The sequence below is a fragment of the Mastigoproctus giganteus genome, chromosome 6 (assembly GCF_048544385.1).
Source record: "Mastigoproctus giganteus isolate SK-2022 chromosome 6, ASM4854438v1, whole genome shotgun sequence".
NCBI classification, from domain to species: Eukaryota; Metazoa; Arthropoda; class Arachnida; order Uropygi; family Thelyphonidae; genus Mastigoproctus; species Mastigoproctus giganteus.
In genome coordinates, this window is record NC_143580.1 from 76,390,232 (window position 1) to 76,408,223 (window position 17,992).

The 17,992-nt window shown below is 37.3% G+C and overlaps 1 protein-coding gene across 1 annotated transcript in view; it reads right to left on the reverse strand.

The window, feature by feature from the left end:
- Positions 1–17,992, reverse strand: part of LOC150084418 (NPC intracellular cholesterol transporter 1-like) — a 594,638-nt gene that overhangs the window by 120,603 nt on the left and 456,043 nt on the right. Inside the window, exons 22-24 of the mRNA XM_090376055.1 lie at positions 10,617–10,706; positions 8,080–8,273; positions 7,856–7,977 (exon numbers count right to left, since the gene is read on the reverse strand). Of these exons, the coding sequence (XP_090232181.1) occupies positions 7,856–7,977; positions 8,080–8,273; positions 10,617–10,706 (406 nt within the window). The remainder of the gene's footprint in view (positions 1–7,855; positions 7,978–8,079; positions 8,274–10,616; positions 10,707–17,992) is intronic.

The following is a 17,992-nucleotide window of genomic DNA, read 5'->3' on the forward strand; positions in this document are numbered from 1 at the left end:
CTCTGGAAAGGTGGAGTATAAGCTGCTGCTGCTGAGATTTCAGCAAATGTGTTGCCCAAAGCATTTGTGATATCTAAAGGACTAGATAGATATTGTCCATTACAGGACAGAATTGGTGAAGGTACGGTAGGAAACTTACCAGAAAGTTGTCTAATTTTTTTCCATATTATTTTGGTGTCAGTGTTTTTGTTAATGCTTGATGCAAAACGGATCCAGGATTCATTCTTGGCTTGCCTTTGTATGAAACGTGCTTTTGCCTTTGACTTCTTATAATTTATTAGATTCGGTGTTGTTGGATATTGCCAAAACAAATTCCAGGCTTTATTTTTTGCTTTTTTGGCTTTTGTGCATTGCTCATTCCACCAATAATTATAATGCTTACGAACCGAGGGATTTGATAGTGGTATTGTGTTTTTAGTCACATTTAGGAGATGTGACATGATGCATTCTGTCACATGATCGATAGGCTGGAGACGGATTTTTTCCTCATCAAAAGACACTGATGACCAGAATTTTGCCCAGTTTGCCCGGGCAAATTTCCATTTTCTACAGGGTTGAGCTGGAGGAGCCTGTGCTATTAATAGGTTGCATACGATTGGGAAGTGATCACTACCTATTGGATCATTTAAAACATACCACTCTATGGTCGGGACCAGTAATGGAGAGATCTATGGCTGAGGTATGTCCATTTGGGAGCTGAACGTGAGTGTGTGTGTGTGTGCCAGTATTGAGTATAGTGAGGTTTACTGCCTCTATTAGACTCTCAATGAGTCGACCTCGTCTATCTAATTTAGGATCGCCCCATAAGGGGTGGTGCCCATTGAAGTCCCCTAACATACAGAGAGGTGGAGGTATCTCTACAAGGAGATCTTCAAGATCTTTTAAACAGTAGGTACGGTTTGGCTGTAAGTAGATTGATACTAATATTATTTCAATATGGAGCGTTATACGCACAGCAACAGCTTCTATTTCAGTTTGAAGTGGAATATGTTTAGTTGGGATCATTGAATTTATCAGGATTGCTACACCACCATGGGCAGCATTTGTTGCATTACAATCCCTTCAATAAAGGCAATAGTTCTTTATCGAAGGAGAAATTTGCAAAGTTAAGTAAGTTTCCTGAAGACAAAGGGCAACTGGAGAAAATCGATTAATTAGATCTTGGATATCGTCTGTATTGCAACGAAAGCCTCTGCAGTTCCATTGTAAAATACAAGCCATTATTTGTGTTTAGTTGATGGAGCTGATTCTGACTGCTTTTTGAAAGTGACTGGTTTATGGCGTTCCAATTTCTGTTTGTCTTTTTTTTTGGAAGACTGGCCGACCAGTGTCCATTTCTTCTTCTTCGGCATGGATTTCTAAAAGAGGATCTTCCTGTATAGACGAGCCATCTGTGTCCATGGTTGTGTCTCGAATATTTTTCATTATATTTGAATTTGAAATACATGGTGTGGTAGCACTCATTGGAGGAGGAGATTCCGCTGGTATTGTAAGAGGAGTATTATTTGCTTGGTCTGAGAGTTTGGGGTGTTGTTTACGTACATTTGGTTTTTCCTCAGAGAGGACAGTTCTAGCCCAATCTGAAATTGAAATATTAGTAGGAACTGTAACATTAGTTTGAGTAGAGACTGTTTGGTATTTTTTAACTGCATTAGCATAGGAAATATTTTTATTCATAGTAGGTGCCACTAGTCTTCTCACTTCTGGGTAACTGACTTTGTTCTCGACTTCGCATTTTACAATTTGTTTCTCCGTTTTCCATTTTTCACAAGTTCTGGAATAGGCAGGATGATCACCTTTGCAATTTGGACAGGTCATTTTTGTAGTCGTACAGTCACTTTGTATGTGATCCGAGGAACCACAGTTGGGGCAGACAGGAACTCCTCTGCATACAGTTTGTGAGTGGCCATACTTTTGACATTTAAAACATCTTAAAGGATTGGGAATATACGGGCAGATACGGCAAAGTAAATAACCTGCTTTTACAGAGGAGGGTAAGTTGGGTGTATTGAACGTGAGAATAATGTTTCTGGTTGGGATAAGTTGATTATCTTTTTTAGTCATTATACGTTTGGCTTGAATTACATTTTGTCCCTGTAGCTCTTGGGTAATTTCTTCCTCTGTGACATTTAACAGGTCCCAACTGGATATGACACCCTTAGATGAATTTAGGGTTGCGTGAGGAGATATTTTTACCGGAATGCCCGCAAAGTTTGTTAACTGTAAGAGTTTCTCCGAATGCCTGTGGTTCGTAGTTTCCACTAGCAGGTCTCCTGATTGCAATCTCTTGACAGTCTTAGGAGATCCGGCAATACCTTCACGATGTTTTTGTATTACGAAGGGAGACAGTTTGCTCATTGGCTGACTAGTAAGGGAGTGGAAAATTAAAAAGGATGGGCAGGGTTGCTCCATCTGATTAGTCTTCTGTCTCTTTGGATGATCATTTTCTAAGTCATGATTGGGGTCATGATTAATATAACTGTTTGTTCTTGAGCTTGGAGGCTCTAACGGTGGATAATTATTTTTATCCATAATGGCTCCTTTTTGCCCTGGGGGTTTCTCCTTACCGCCCAGGTTACCGGCCCCACCACGGGGAGGCAGGAGCAGTGTCGCTTTGTGGCCAAGCGTAGAGTTAGTATGGTTAGTAAATCTAAATTAAAGAAATAGGTGATTTCCTTCTTCTGAGCTCTCTTCTTATTTCTTATAAGAAACTAGAGCTACTTAACAGAAAATTTAATAACTGCAAGAGAAAACAGAGGAAAACTTAGTCGCTGGGAAGAAAAACGCTCGATATACGCACAATAATCACTTGGCCACGGAAACGCTTGGCACTGGGGCCAGAAGTAGGTATCACAGAATAGTAATATTGTATCCCGAGGAGGTCTTGGTGTGTTTTGTACGGCAGCTAGTTTGTTGAAATCAAGAGACCAAATTGGAAGTAGCTCCTTGATGCATATGTTTGCTGGTTTGTTTGCTGTTCGATGTATTCTGCACATCTTTTCTCATATTGGTGCATATAATGTTTTGTACAGGATTATTTGGAATACACTTTATTTTAGTTGCATAAGATAGTAGGAGTTCTTGTCTTCTGAGGTGGAGTGGTGGTTCATAGGCTTCAGCATAGAGACTTTGAACCAGAGAAGTACGATACGCTCTTAGGGCTATACATAGTGTATTATGGCTTATAGGGTCTAACCATCTTAAGGCGCTGGGTCTTGCAGAGCTGTAAACTGGTGCCCCATAATCGAGTCTGGATCTTATCAAGGTTCTATACAGATGTAACAAAGTGTACCTGTCTGCTCTCCACGTTGTTGCAGATATAACTCTCAGAATATTCAATTTCTTTAGACAGTTTGTTCTAAGACGTTTTATATGATCTACAAAGGTCATTTTCTTATCAAGGGTTAGTCCAAGAAAAATTGTGCTGGATATTATTGGGATTAGCTGTTCTCCTAGCTTTAGTTCTGGGTCTGGGTGTAAGTTTCTTTTCCAACAAAAGTGTATTCCAATTGTCTTTTGTTTAGAGAGTTGGGACCATGCTATTACTTTACTGATTGTTGTTTGCAGTTGGTGCTCTATTGTTCACATATTTTGTGAGTGACAAGAAATGCTGAAATCAACATAAAGTGCTGCATCTACGGTACTCGGTATTTGTTTAGCTACTGAGTTGATTTTTGTGGCAAACATGATAGCACTGAGTACTGATCACTGTGGCAGGGATCAGTACTCAGTGCTACCCTGTTTGCCCAGAAGAAGGATTGCATTAGCATGCAGTCCTTCTTCTTGTATAAAAACCTGCGATAGTGTGGTTAATATCCTAACTTGGAAAGTTCGTTGTTGTTAAAAATTATGGATATATATCGGAAGATGTCCTCTCATCCCAAAGTTATAAATGTCTTTAAGTATTCCATATCACCATGCTGTGTCATATGCCTTTTCTATATCAAAAAATATCATTGCTAGATGTTGCTTTCTTATATTGTTTTCTGCTTTTATCATTAAGTGTAGAGTGCACCTGTTCTTTCTGAAACTACATTGAGCTGTATTTAGTAAGTTATGGGTTTCTAAAAACCACATTAGTCGGGCATTTACCATTTTTTCAAGTATTTTTCCAAGGCAGCTAGTTAAGGATATTAAGCTATAGTGATTCAGATCTGTGGGATCTTTATCTGGTTTTGGAAAGGCTAAGATTATTGCGTGGCACCATTGATTCAGAAAGGAATTTTCTAGGTATATATCCTGTTAAACAAGAAGAGTAATGATAACAATGATTTCTCATCTAATTGTCATATTATTTCATCTGGACCAGCTGCACTTTGCCTTGTCTCGGTTACAGGATTCGTTACTTTTACGGGAGAAATTTAATTTATATGTTTCTGTATTTGCTTTATGTTTTTGGAAAGTTGGTTCATAGGAGCTACTGCTTGATATTTTTTCAAAGATTCTACCAAGAGCATTAGCTATGTCTTCAGGATTTGCTATATCTTTTCCATTCCATTTTATAAAAGGTGGGGAAATTCTTTGGTATTTGTTGTTTATTTTATTTATTTTTGTACTGAGGTACTTAAACTCAACTCACTGTACATGATATTGACACAAATTAGAAGCAAATAGTGCATGTGCCAAGTGAAAGTTTCATTTATCCCTATTGTTGCTGCATTCTGATGAGAGGACTGATAGATGCATTTAGCATGGCTGGTGACAAATAACTAACCCACTTCATACAGTGCCGACCATAGCTACTTCTTCCTGTTAGATAACCCCATTTCCTGAGATCAGTCATGGTAAATGGTCATAAAATTAATGCAGCAGAAATTGATAGAAGTTTCTGATGTAACATATCTTTGAAATGTGACGAACAGGAAGTATATATCAGAATATATGATTAATGTGAGCATTCTATAATTCATCCTTTCTACAGTGGTTTGTTATATACAGGGTGATTCACTACCAGTGCGACAAACTTGCAGGAGGTGTAGGGGGCACAAAGACGAATCGGAATCACATAGCATTGCAGGGTCCGAAATGCCTTTGTCATGCAGTAGAGGACGTTGAACGGGAGGTCGATTGAACAGCGATCCCGCTGGAAGTCAGCATTTGTGAACCAGTAGGATGGACGAGTATTCAAACGTTGAACTGGCCGACATGCACCTCGCATATGGAGCTGCGGACTGTAACGGGCGCACCGCTCTGCGCTTGTACCAGGAACATTTCCCGCACAGGCATGCTCCTCATCATACGATTTTTGCACGTGTGTACAGAAGGTTACGTGAGACTGGTTGTTTCACGAGGGGTACCATGAATCGAGAGCGAATGATGAGGACGCCAGACAATGAGGAGAATGTCCTACATCTTGCATAAGGCAATCCGAGTACGAGAACTCAAGCGATAGGCCAACGATTGGGTATTTCCCAATCCACTGTATGGAAGATACTGTCAACAAACCAAATGAGTTCATACCATCTGCAACGCGTTCAATCATTGGAGCCTGCGGATTATCCACTCCGGAGGACTTTTGCTACTTGGTTTCTTCAACAGAAACGGTTCACAAATGCTGGCTTCCAGCGGGATCGATGTTCACGCAACCTCCCGTTCAACGTCCTCTACCACATGACAAAGGCATTTCGGACCCTGCAATGCTATGTGATTCCAATTCGCCTTTGTGCCCCCTACACCTCCTGCAAGTTTGTCGCACTGGTAGTGAATCACCCTGTATATAATTCAATGATATGTTGCATTTTCTGTAATGCAACTAATGTAGTCACATTAGCATGCAGTAACCCTGTAACACCACAACACAATGAACTTTCAAACTGATGACAAACACAGTTTAATGAAGTATATTTTTCAAAACTGACATGCCTAATAAGGAATTTTTAAGTAGCATAATTATAATGGAGCTTAAAATTGTAAACTGCATCCTGAGCTGGATATCATCATTCTTCTCTTTCTTGGTGATTCCCCTCTCTCTCTCTCAGAGTAACTTGGGGAATTTTTTTTGGCTGGTGCAGCATAAGCCGCAGGCTTTCTTGCACCATACGGATAATAATAAGTAATAATAATATAACAGTAAGTATTTATTCTGAGTAACACAATTCTAAGAAATGCCCCCCCCCAACCAACCAAGTATCTCCTTTCTCATCTCAACCTATGCACTGTGCCAAAGTACTATAGGTTCTAATACCTTTGGTGTTTGGGTCACTATTATAAATAACAATACGAGAGAACCTCATTAATTTTGATTAAAGTGAGAGCTCCTAATTATACGAAATAATTAAATGTAAATATTTGAGTCATAGTTAATAAAAACAAGCAATGCCACAATCCAGCAACATACATTATTTTAATGTAGTATTAGGAGAGAAAGGTAACAAAAGAGAAAAAAAAAAAAAAAAAAAAATTTATCTTAATATTTATATTTAAAACAAAATGGAATACAGAGTTCAAATTAAATAGAACACAAATAATACAATTTTCAAGCACTAAAGGTTAATCAGATGTACACACAGTCGCGCCCCAGTAGCATTGTCTTCTTTTGAAGAAATCAAAAATTTCGTGTTAAGTAATGGTCCTATTGTATCGCTATTTCACAATGTCATCCTTCATTTCTCTTACAGCACAAAAATAATTTTCAAATTCCTCATTAGAATTAGCAAATTTAAAAAGAGTATCCGGGAAACTTCTGCCCTTGTGTAAGTTAGCCTTTTCTTCACTTCTTGTTGTTTCACCTTTTAGGTACATTCTTACATCACTAAAATTAATGTTTTTTGTCACTATTGTACAATATATTTTTCAAACTCTTCATCTTTGACTCATTCTAAATAAATAAGAATATTGTCATCATTCAAGTAGTTTTTTTCCCCATGCACTTACCACAGTATTCTGTTTTACTTTCATTCCAACTTGCAGGCTGATTGTAAATAACACTTTTTAATACTGAATACTATCTTTACTCCTCTTTTGGAATCATCACAAAAATCAAACTCTTTAATTTTATCTCCAATATTTCCTTTAATTTTGCCTCACAACTGATTTTATTAATTAGTAAAATGCAGTTATGTCTTCAAGACTATTATAAGAAACTAATTACCACAAAACAAGTTAATGCTACAATTAGGGTTATTCAAGGCAAGGTTCTATATTGTTTCCTGGATACCAAGACACCCCAATATTAAAGTAAAAATAAAATCTTAAAACAAAAAAAGACAAAGCAACACTCACCCTCAGCAGTGCAAGGTGACATACCCCCATACCATTAAAATATGAGTGTCACTTCCATATAAAAAATCAAAGATAGGAGCACTTGTGAACTCTGAAAAAGGATCATATTTCAGCAAGTACATGAACCCAAGGAGATGCACCCCCACACCACTAAAGTATGAGAACTACTTCCAAATAAAAAACCAAAGATAGGGAACTCAAAAGTGCCACCTCTTCAAAGAGACATCAACACTTGTGAAGTCAAATAAGGATTGTATTGCACTTGTCGACTGCTATCCAGCCAGATGTCAATAGATGTCCCTATATGATCTGAACACAAAAAGAAATAATGAACAAACTCAAATCATAATGTATGCTACAGCCACTGTCCTTTATAAATTAAATAAGCAAATATAAAAATACAAAATGTAAATTTGAATGTTGACCCAGCCAAATTCAAATATTAAAACAAAAAACAGTCCAAATTAAGTGAGGGTTTACTGTAATAAAATATAAAGGAGAGAAAAATGCTCTGATTCAGTATGTATGCATGCAGCCAAGTATTCACAGTTAGTTCCAATAAAAATAAATCTGCTTTATTTGCATATTTATAAAATCACATCAAAAATTTATGATGAGAAAATTTAACACTTACATGTTGCATAATTGACTGAAGGGCAGTGTGACATGTTAGGATAATGAAAGCAACAAGAATCACTGTCTACAAACTCAAGGAAACTGTCAATCCATCCAATAGGTTTTAAAGCAATGAATGTCCTAAAAAAAAATTCTAATTAATATTTCACATTTATATCTAACTTGTTAAAAAAATAACATTTTATTTGAAACTTTAATTGTCTAAACAAAATAAAACCTTACTTATTTTTCAACATTGCAGCATATCTTAGATGGAATGTAAGAGAACTGCTGTCACACCTTGCATGCGCTGAACAAATCCTGTTTTGCATTGTTTCATTACTATAATCATAGCCTTCAGTTATGACAAAATACAGTGGGGGCCCAACATTTAAATAGCTATTCATATACTGAAAGTACTTCAACATATACGAATCCTGAAATACAGTAAAAAAGGATAATTTATGAACTTAAAAAAATATGATAAAAGAAATTATTCCAGAAAATAAATGTTTTAAAATAAGAAATATATTTGTGTTCAGCCATAACTTTATTTAAAAAAGTCTCCCCCCCCCCCCACTATTCTGATATTTCTAAGAGATCCACTGCTAACTTAATAAATACCTTTTTTCACGGTCCAATACAAAACAGTCCATATATTTTTTACCTGATTTTGATAATATCTCCATATCAGTCTTAGTAGATATCTTTAGAATATATTTTCACATTCAAGGAAGCCTTCTACAAATTATCAATATTTTCAGGCACTGAACTGTCCAGAATTCTGACTTAGAAGCTCAATATAATATGCCCTGACTTTTAGAGAATCCTAAAAGGTAGAGTTTTGTAAGTCTTGCTTTTTGCAAAAATTTCTTTCCTTCCTCGGTCTCAAGGGATTTCCCCCCTCCCATTTAACCAACTTTTGTCTGTGCCCTAAGTCAACAGATCTTCCAACTCCATGACCTCACAACTCAAATGTCCAAAAAATTTCCCATATGACCTTTAAAATAAGATGAAAAATAACACTGAAATCCTCCCTAACCTGTTAACAAGGATGATTTTAATCTCAAGAATCATTTTGCAAACTCTAAACTAAGATTTATTCTACCATGTGAGCAATGAACCAAAAGCTTATATATAAGACCCAGCTCACAACATATTCAAAAATTATATTGTTCCATATCATTAAATGCATCTCCAATTTAACCATCTGCTCCTGGATCATACCTTAAAAAGTTCCTTAGCCTAAAATTCTGGTAGTCCATCAGCTTAAAAGAGTGGCTGGATATCCTTTTATTGTTTCAAGAGCCAAACTTTCTTTAATCTTAATGCCACTCCTTAGTGGGTAATAATCTTTTAAAAGGTGTGTCTGTAAATTTACTGTGCACCTCTCAACATCTAACCTACAATTTTCATTTATAATATAATATATATAAGGGAAAAAAAATAAAAATGAAGGAAAATATTTATTGTACATTATTTATATATTGTGATCGACAATGAATCAACAGTTTGTTCCAAAGTACACTTATCAACCTGAATAAGCTCACATGACTGTCCCTAGCTAATAGTTTCGAAATTTCTAACAAATAAAAAATTAATCTACAAAAGTACTGCCAAGACAAATTATAGGTTGCTGGCTAAACTATGAAAGAAAATAACTATAAACTCTTGTATATTTAAGGAAGGTAAAGGCACAGTCAAAATCAACAAGTGAGGTAGAATGGATTAATTTTACAGGCTAGGCATACTGGCATCAAATAATGCAAAGCACCAAATCTAAGTTTGTCAGCCAGTCTCTGTCATTAACCAGAGTAGGTTTCAATCTATCCAATAATTCTTTAAAAGTTTTAAGAGGCTGTGGGTTGATGAAGATGAAATTTCTCAAAAGAGGAATTGATTACTTGCCTATAGCTTGGTTCAGATGAAGCTGGCATACAAGAAAGCTCAAATTAATCTGGGTCAATATCAACAGAAACAAAGGGAGTACTATACTTCCTCAACAACAGCTTTGTTTTCCGATTTGCTTAATGAGCATCTTATTGGGCTTTCCTCTCTCCCCCTCATCCTCCCAGGTTGCTCTATCTCACATCCACTGGAAGTCTGGCAACATTAGTCGAGTTATATTAGCCAATGGTGTTGAGGTAGATCACAAAAAAAAAAAAAAAAAACAGCCACCAATAACAATATTAGATCACATCAGTTTGTCACTATCAGTGACTTTCCAAATAATACATTAATTTGCCAAGCAAAAGTTATTTTATAGAATTTAAACTTTCTCTTTTAAGCATCTTAATATGCATTCTTCAGTCTCATTCCTCTCTACAGCACAGAATATTTAGTTTTATGCTGCTGTATATTGTAGCTTTTTAGTGTGTGTGTGTGTGTGTGTGTGTGTGTGTGTGTGTGTGTGTGTGTGTGTGTGTGTGTGTGTGTGTGTGTGTGTGTGTGTGTGTGTGTTGTAGTTTATTTTTAAGCCATGTATGCTTTTAATAATCAATAATTTTCTTATTGCATACACTGATAAAAACACAGAATTTGACCATAACACATAATTATATAATAGTGCTACTCTGCAGAAAACAAATGAATATGTTTAACCTTTTGTTAGTCACAAGGTGATTAAGTGTGCGTGTGTTTCTCCATATTCAAAGTAACAAAAAATGTGAGTGAATAAAATGTTTACTTAGATATAACTCTCTAAGTGGCAGTATCTTGCATATGATTTCACACAAATGCTAACAGGCTAAATAAATATAATCCATAATATTCATACTTACCTCTGGCATTGAGAGTTCTTGATCAAATCCAATATCCAATTTGTCAATGACAGCAAATGATGATCCCAGCCATGCAGTGAATAATACCAACTAAACAAAACATACCTCTTTTAAAATAAGACAAAAGATATTAATTTTCATTATGTGCAAATTTTAAATAACTATAAGCAATTATTTGTTGTGATTAGTAAAGAGCTTACTGAATTTGCTAACAGTTTGCCAAAAATTTTTTAATTAACAGTTTGAAAGTTTAATTTCTTTGGAATAAAGCTGTCTCAAAGATGAATTAGATTTTCTAACCTTTATTTTGTAACCATAAATTAATAAAAGTAACAATCAGGATGGGTGATATTAAATGTCGTGAAGGTTCTTTTAATTGTATAGACATTACCATGGTAAGTTATAAGAATGAAATTTATTTTTTATATTAGTGTTCTCTGAAGAACTGTGATGTGGCTAATATATTTCAATAATAACTTAAACTGCTTTGTATAAATGCAAAATTGAGCTTAACTGTATTTAATTTTTTGTAAAATTGTTTCCTGTTATCTCATTAGCTTCAGATAAAAGTCTGATTGCATTTTTAACTTATACTTTTAAGTAGGCCGCCAAAATACACTCAGAGTTTTCCCACATACTCACTATTATCCAACTTCTTGTTTGAATGATCGCTGCAGGTAAGATGCTGCCTAACTTTGGATTGTATTTTCCACTGTTCCAATAAAAGGTAAACACGTTGAATTGTAATTTAAAATACATATTAAGTAATTATTATTTTTTTTTTTTATGAGAACCCCAAGCACAAGTGGTATTAGAACCTATAATAACTAGTGCCAGGCACAGGCTGAAGGTTGAGAAGATGAAAGAAGATATTTGTTGACATTAGACTTGAATTTCTGCAGACTAATTTTCAGGAAATACATATGAAGGGAGGTTGTTCCAGAAAATGGAAGTAAATGAGGAAGAAGAAAAGTTGGTTCTGTGAATTTGAAGTTAGGCAGTTAAAGGATGTTCACTGGTTGTGGCACATGTTCAGACTGTTTTGGAAGAGAGAGCAGGAAATATAGAAGCCAATTCAGAAGAGTTAATTTAAACTCTCATTAATGTTCTTTATTTCCTTATATGTCTTTATAATGGCACCAAAAAACACAGGGTATACAAGAGGGTATACACATTGAAATAACTGTGGTTCAAGCTCATGCGACTACTAACTATGGTGATATTCTTGTATTCTCCCTATTTTGTGAACTCCTCTGATCTTATGTGATTGTTGAAGTATAAAGAGAAAATTTATTTTTATTTAAATTTGAAATGCCATTCTTAAAGATATAATAATAACACTGGACAGCTTTTGATGTGTTTCCTCATGAAACATGTTACATCTCTTATGTGAGATATGAAATATCTTGCAAACTAAGGGTACTAGGGAAAAACAGACTGCACATTAAAAACACACTTAGTCTACCATACTTCTACTGAAAGAAATTTTTCATTGTTGTTCAGTATCATTAAGTGGCACACAAAAATTGATCAGCCAGAAGGGAGTGATGAACACTTATCACACAGCATACCACTACCACTTTTGCTTACTGAAAGTCTGAAGTGGTTAAACCACATTTGGTCTTATGAACAAAATCCAGATTACACCATGTAGTAATGGAAAGGAGATAGGGGGGGGATCTTCCAAGGCCTGAGAAGCCATCTGCTAGATAGTACATCAGAACCTACTGGTAATGTTTTAGAACAGGAATGGTCTAAACTTTTCCTGCATTGTGACATATCATGTTTTAAATGTTTCAATTAGTATAAACATGTTTACAAAAGATAATGAGGTCAATACCCCCCCCAACTACTGCTATCACCACTGATAAGTTTTGGTTTTGGCTTATAGGTTTAGTTTTGGCTAACTAAAAGGAATTTTAACCTAAGTGCTTATAATAAAAACAAAATCAAAACAAATATAAAATAAATTTAATATAGGTTAATGAATAAATTTTTACTCTCATAGAGATCATGCTTACTGACTTTTAGCATTAACAGACAGTAAACATGATCCCTAAAAGACAGTAAATACAAGTTGGTAATTAAGGATCATGTCAAGATATAACCAGGTCATAATTTCTGTTAATAAGTAAGAGAAAATATTAAAAGAAAAGAATTTAAACTGTGTGCATGTGCAGGAGAGGGGCAGAAAACTAAGGTCCTGCCACCACTGATTACCAGTACTACTTACACTGAAACTACTAATATGGAACATGAGGCCCCCCACAATAAAATTTATGGGTGTACTACTGACATACACTCAGTGATCACTGAATTATGACCATCTACCTATTATGCTGTTGGACCACCATTCGCACAGATAACAGCTGCTATTTGCCTAGGGATTGAGACTCCACTAGATGTCTGAAGATATCCATCTGCAGCCATGCAGGCTGCAAGGCTTTTCACAGTATCTAAATAGACAACAGTTGTGTGCCCATGCACATCACTTCCCATTCCAAAACATCCCACAGATTTGAAGGCACATTATCATCTTGGAAGATCTTGTTTCTGTCTAGGATAAAATGCAACATGGAAGGGGGCATGTAGTCTTCTGCGAGCTGCCAATAAACCTCTAGAAGAAACTCCCAAAGGTCCAAAAGGAACAACAGGTCAACTCATGAAGTCAATACATTAAATGAGATCTACAAAGAAAACAAAGAACATAGTACAGAACCATCTACCATGAAAAGTGCTCTGCCTGGGTAAGGCTTGTTGGGAGGAACTGTAACTCAGATCCATGGGGACTGACAAATAGGATCATCACTGAGGCTTTCCATCCAGGGGAGGTCTATTCATCCATCTAAGATGCTCTCATGGGAACAATCAGCTTCCAAGATTCTGGACTCCATCATTCACCAAGATGACAGTCGAAAAGAATCAAACATCCAGATTGACATGCATATTGACAACCTTGCCTATCGAGGAAACCTCTATGAAAGAATGACAGAGAGGAAACTGAAAGTGCAATAGCTACAACTAAATCTAGCAAATGCCCAGGTCAGGAACAAATTGAAGTCGAGATCATCAAAAAGCTTTGGAAGTTCTCTACAACTATATTGCAAAACCTTTTCAACTGTTGCCTGTGTGATGGAGTCTTCCCAACTGTTTGGAAGTGTGCTTATCTTAAAATACTGTTTAAGAAAGACAAACCAAAGGACAAAGCAGAGTCATATTGCCCAATCGCCCTGGCTCTCCATCACCAGAAAAATACTAGAAAAGTTATTGTCTCAGAGATTCTCTGCAACCTACCAAGCAAAGGATTTGCCGTAGTCTCAGCAATTTGGCTTCAAAAAGAGTCACCATGTGGAGGATGCGATTCTTGCTCTCCTTACTGCAAGAAACACAGATATTAAATATGCCCTCGTCTCTTTGTCTGCTTCAAATGAGCCTTTGACACCCTTTGGTGGCAAAGTGTCCTAGAGAGCTTCAGGGAAGCTGAGGTGTCCAGTTACCTTGAAAACAAGGCTCGTTGTGAGAACCACCCACTCCCAGCTAAACAGACACATTACCAGAGAATGCCCTCAGGTTCTAGGGCCTGTCTGCTGGAATATCATTTTTAATAAACAGCTGAAAAGCACCCACAACAACACTATCAAGCTGGCAACCAACTCAATCAAGTTGAAATAGGGAAACTCCAGATCTCAACTTGAGACTGCTGCCAACAGCATCTTGGATGATCTTTTTTTTTTTTTTTTAATGTAAATCCCCGAACACGAGAGGTATTAGAACCTTTAGTACTTAGTACCGTGCTTGGGTTGGAAGTTGAGAAGACGAAAGAAGATATTTGTTGACAGTGGACATCTTACAGAGTGGTGGTGTAAATTAAACAAACTAACGGTCTCCACCACCAAGACCCAACAAATGCTCATCAAGGGTACAATGAACACCCGGTGACCACCAGCAGTAAAGTACAGACATGTCCAGATCAAATAAACAACAACACACAAATACCTAGGAGTAGTACTGGATGACAACTCTTTCATACCACATTTTGACTACCTCAAATAAAAAATCAAGAACATAACAGGAAAAATGGCTAGTGTCACACAGAGAGACTAGGGTCTTAAGCCCCGCACTCTCAAGATCTACTAAGAGTCTCTTTTTCCTGCCTATTTTGATCTTTGGTGCTGGCGCATGGAGATACTGCATCGAGAGCAAGTCTGTTCAGAAAAGACTAACTCAAGCAGAGAGGTTAATCCCCCTAACAGTGTCCAGAGCCTGCAGGACTTTCTTGCAAACTCCCTATTGCACTTGTGGCTCCCAGGAAATGGCAGAGCACATGCTACTAGAATGTCCACACTATGCCAATCTTTGGCTAACTAACAACTACTTCAGTTACTTACTAAAGTTTATTCACTTCAACAGGCACTCTCTTTGTTAGACTCCAAGGGAAACTACAATGCTTTCTCACACAATGCCAACAAAGTCTTCAAAAGAAGTCATCTGATGCTGAACAACACCACATAACCCTAAATGAATTCTTCTGGATTCTACGTCTTAACAGAGGATATACCTGCCTTCTCCACATGGACATGACAAACACTATCCAAAGAGACCTGACTGGACTGGATTACATTTGAGAAACTTTGATACCCACACAGACAAACTTCACTGCCCATATTAATTGTGCTGAATGTTCATACCAATCAGCAAACTCTACTACCAATATTGATCCAAAAAAATACTGACCTGAAACTTCACCACCTATAATGACACACCCAGACTTGTCAACTACTGACACCCTACCTCCAGGGGTGGGAACTCTGCAAGAACTGCTTGCCCTTGCTTACCCAACAAACCAGCTGGATTGGGATCCTTGCTGGCTGTGATGCTTTTCTCAGAGTGAGATAATAGGGAACCCTCTTAGGGACTTTCTGACCTTGGTAGCCCAAGGTGGGACCCTTCTGCTGACCCTTTTAGGGGTGAGATTAATGGATGCCACTATCCAGACTTTCTTTGCTTTTACTTTCCTTCATTAATCTTGTAACTTCTACTTTTCTTGGGGACGTCTACTTCTCCCCTCCCTTTTATCCCCTCTTCACCAACTATTAGCTTTTCTGTTCAATGTTTCTTTTGGATCTCTCTAGAATTTTCTGGAAAGTCCGGTGCAAGGCCCGTCCTGGATAGTAGTTTCTAGCACACCTCCACATAGCTGGGATTGGGATGCAGGGGACAGCTGACCAGGTGTCTGCTGCTCCCTGCCTGTGAAGTCACCAGGTGCTGGCACACAACACTCAACAAACATAACACCTACATTACACTTACACAGCCGGTTTTGGCATTTGCTTTATACAGATGATACAGCAACATATGAGGGAAATCCTGGAGACCACAAACAAGAAACACAAAAAATAATAAAAATGCCCTCAGCAGTGAAACATTGATCCCCCTAACAGTGTCCAGAGCCTGCAGGACTTTCTTGCAAACTCCCTATTGCACTTGTGGCTCATACACACCAGAGGTCCTAGTTATTGCCAGCAAAATATGCCCCATATTAAGCAACCACTGCCACTTGCCTTGATAGTGGGCACCATGCATAACAGGTGCATGGACTCGTGTGGCTTGAGCCACACAAGAAAGAATCTGTTGGTGTGTTGCACTAGATATTTGTGTTGACACCACAGCATTTGCCATCAATGATAATCAGCAGTGGGGAGAGGGTGTCCATTGGGTCATCTGCTGTGGAACCCCATACGTCTGAGCATGCAGCGCATCTTCATTTGGAATATTGTTCTTGTACTGCAATGTAAACTGTTGTACAGTGACTGCTGTTGAGTCCGTACACACACACTGCACCCCTAAACTGTTGTACAGTGCTGTTGAGTCCGTACACACACACACACACACTGCACCCCTTCACTCGCCACAAACATCCACTTTGCATAATCCTTTATAGTTCTGTTGGTGGGAGGTGGTTTGATCCATTCAACACCATTCTTTGTACACCTTAACCGCTGTGGGCGACAACAAAATGTGCCATTTCCAATATGAAAGCACCTGACACACAAGCCTCCACAATCATACCCTTTTGAAACTCCATGATATTTTTACTATGTCCCATAACTGCTACTTTATCACTTCAACTTGCATAACCGGATGCATATTACCACTGCTCTAGCACAGTGTGGCCACGGTAGCCACCAGACAATTTTCATAAATATCAAAATTTATTATTGATATTAATGATGTAAAATATAAGATATAATGATGTATCATGTAAAATATTATAATGAAATTTATTAAATTTTACATGATATTGTTTTACAAAATTCAAAAATATACACATTTCTAAGCTGACTTCAGTTTGTTGTTTGGTGTTTGTTATTTGGTTTTTAGGAGCATTAGCAACTAAGGCCATATTGCTCCGGGAATATGCGGTGGTCATTCCCTTGACCTTTCCGCATCCTCCATATTTGGTGGTGATGGGCTCAAACCCCCGGTCTAATCAAGAAGCATGTGCTACGCACTGCTGCTCTTTCCCACCTGGCTACGGAGGTGCCGCTGACTTCAGGATAGACTCTTAATTACATAACTTATTATTATTAGTTACAGTTTTTACAATCACTTTGGAATTTTATTATTATTCCTACATTATATGCATATAAATTCCACTAACTATCATTGTTATCAGTAAAATAAACGTCTTAATAAAAAAGGAATTGTGTGGCCACCAGCTAAATCTTGTGGCCATTTTTCAGCCACCAGAAAAAAAATCTTGAGCCCCACTGCTCTAGCATACAATGATGTTTAGCTTTTTATACTGTGAGCTATGTGACATAATCCATATACAGATGAGGTGGTCATAATTCAGTGAACACTGAGTGTACAGGCAGTGCATTACAAGAACATACACTATTCTACTATTAACATCTAACCAACCAGCATATCTACAAATAACTTTGATTTACAGGAAAACTAACATGTGCTGAAACCTTTAGCTTTTAATACACCCTCATTTTGTGGAACTTTCTCCACCAGTTTTCTGTAAATTTCCTCTGATATTTTCTGCCATTGGGCATTCAAAATGGGCAGTCTCTCCTCACATGCACCAATGATTCAATACACTACAGAGGTTCTCTATAGGATTTACGTCAGGGCTCTGGTTGGCCAGTCCAACTTTACAATGCTCACTTCCTCAAACCAGTCCATCACAATGCAAGCACTATAACATGGAGTGTTGTCCTGCTGATACAAGTATGGGCCTTCCCCACATAGGGCCTTCCCCTAGATAACATATTATTCTCCAAGGACATCTAGCTAGACTTCAGCATTTTTGATTTTGTCCAAAACAAGTAATGGTCCCAAGCCAAACTATTAAGAATAGCATCAAA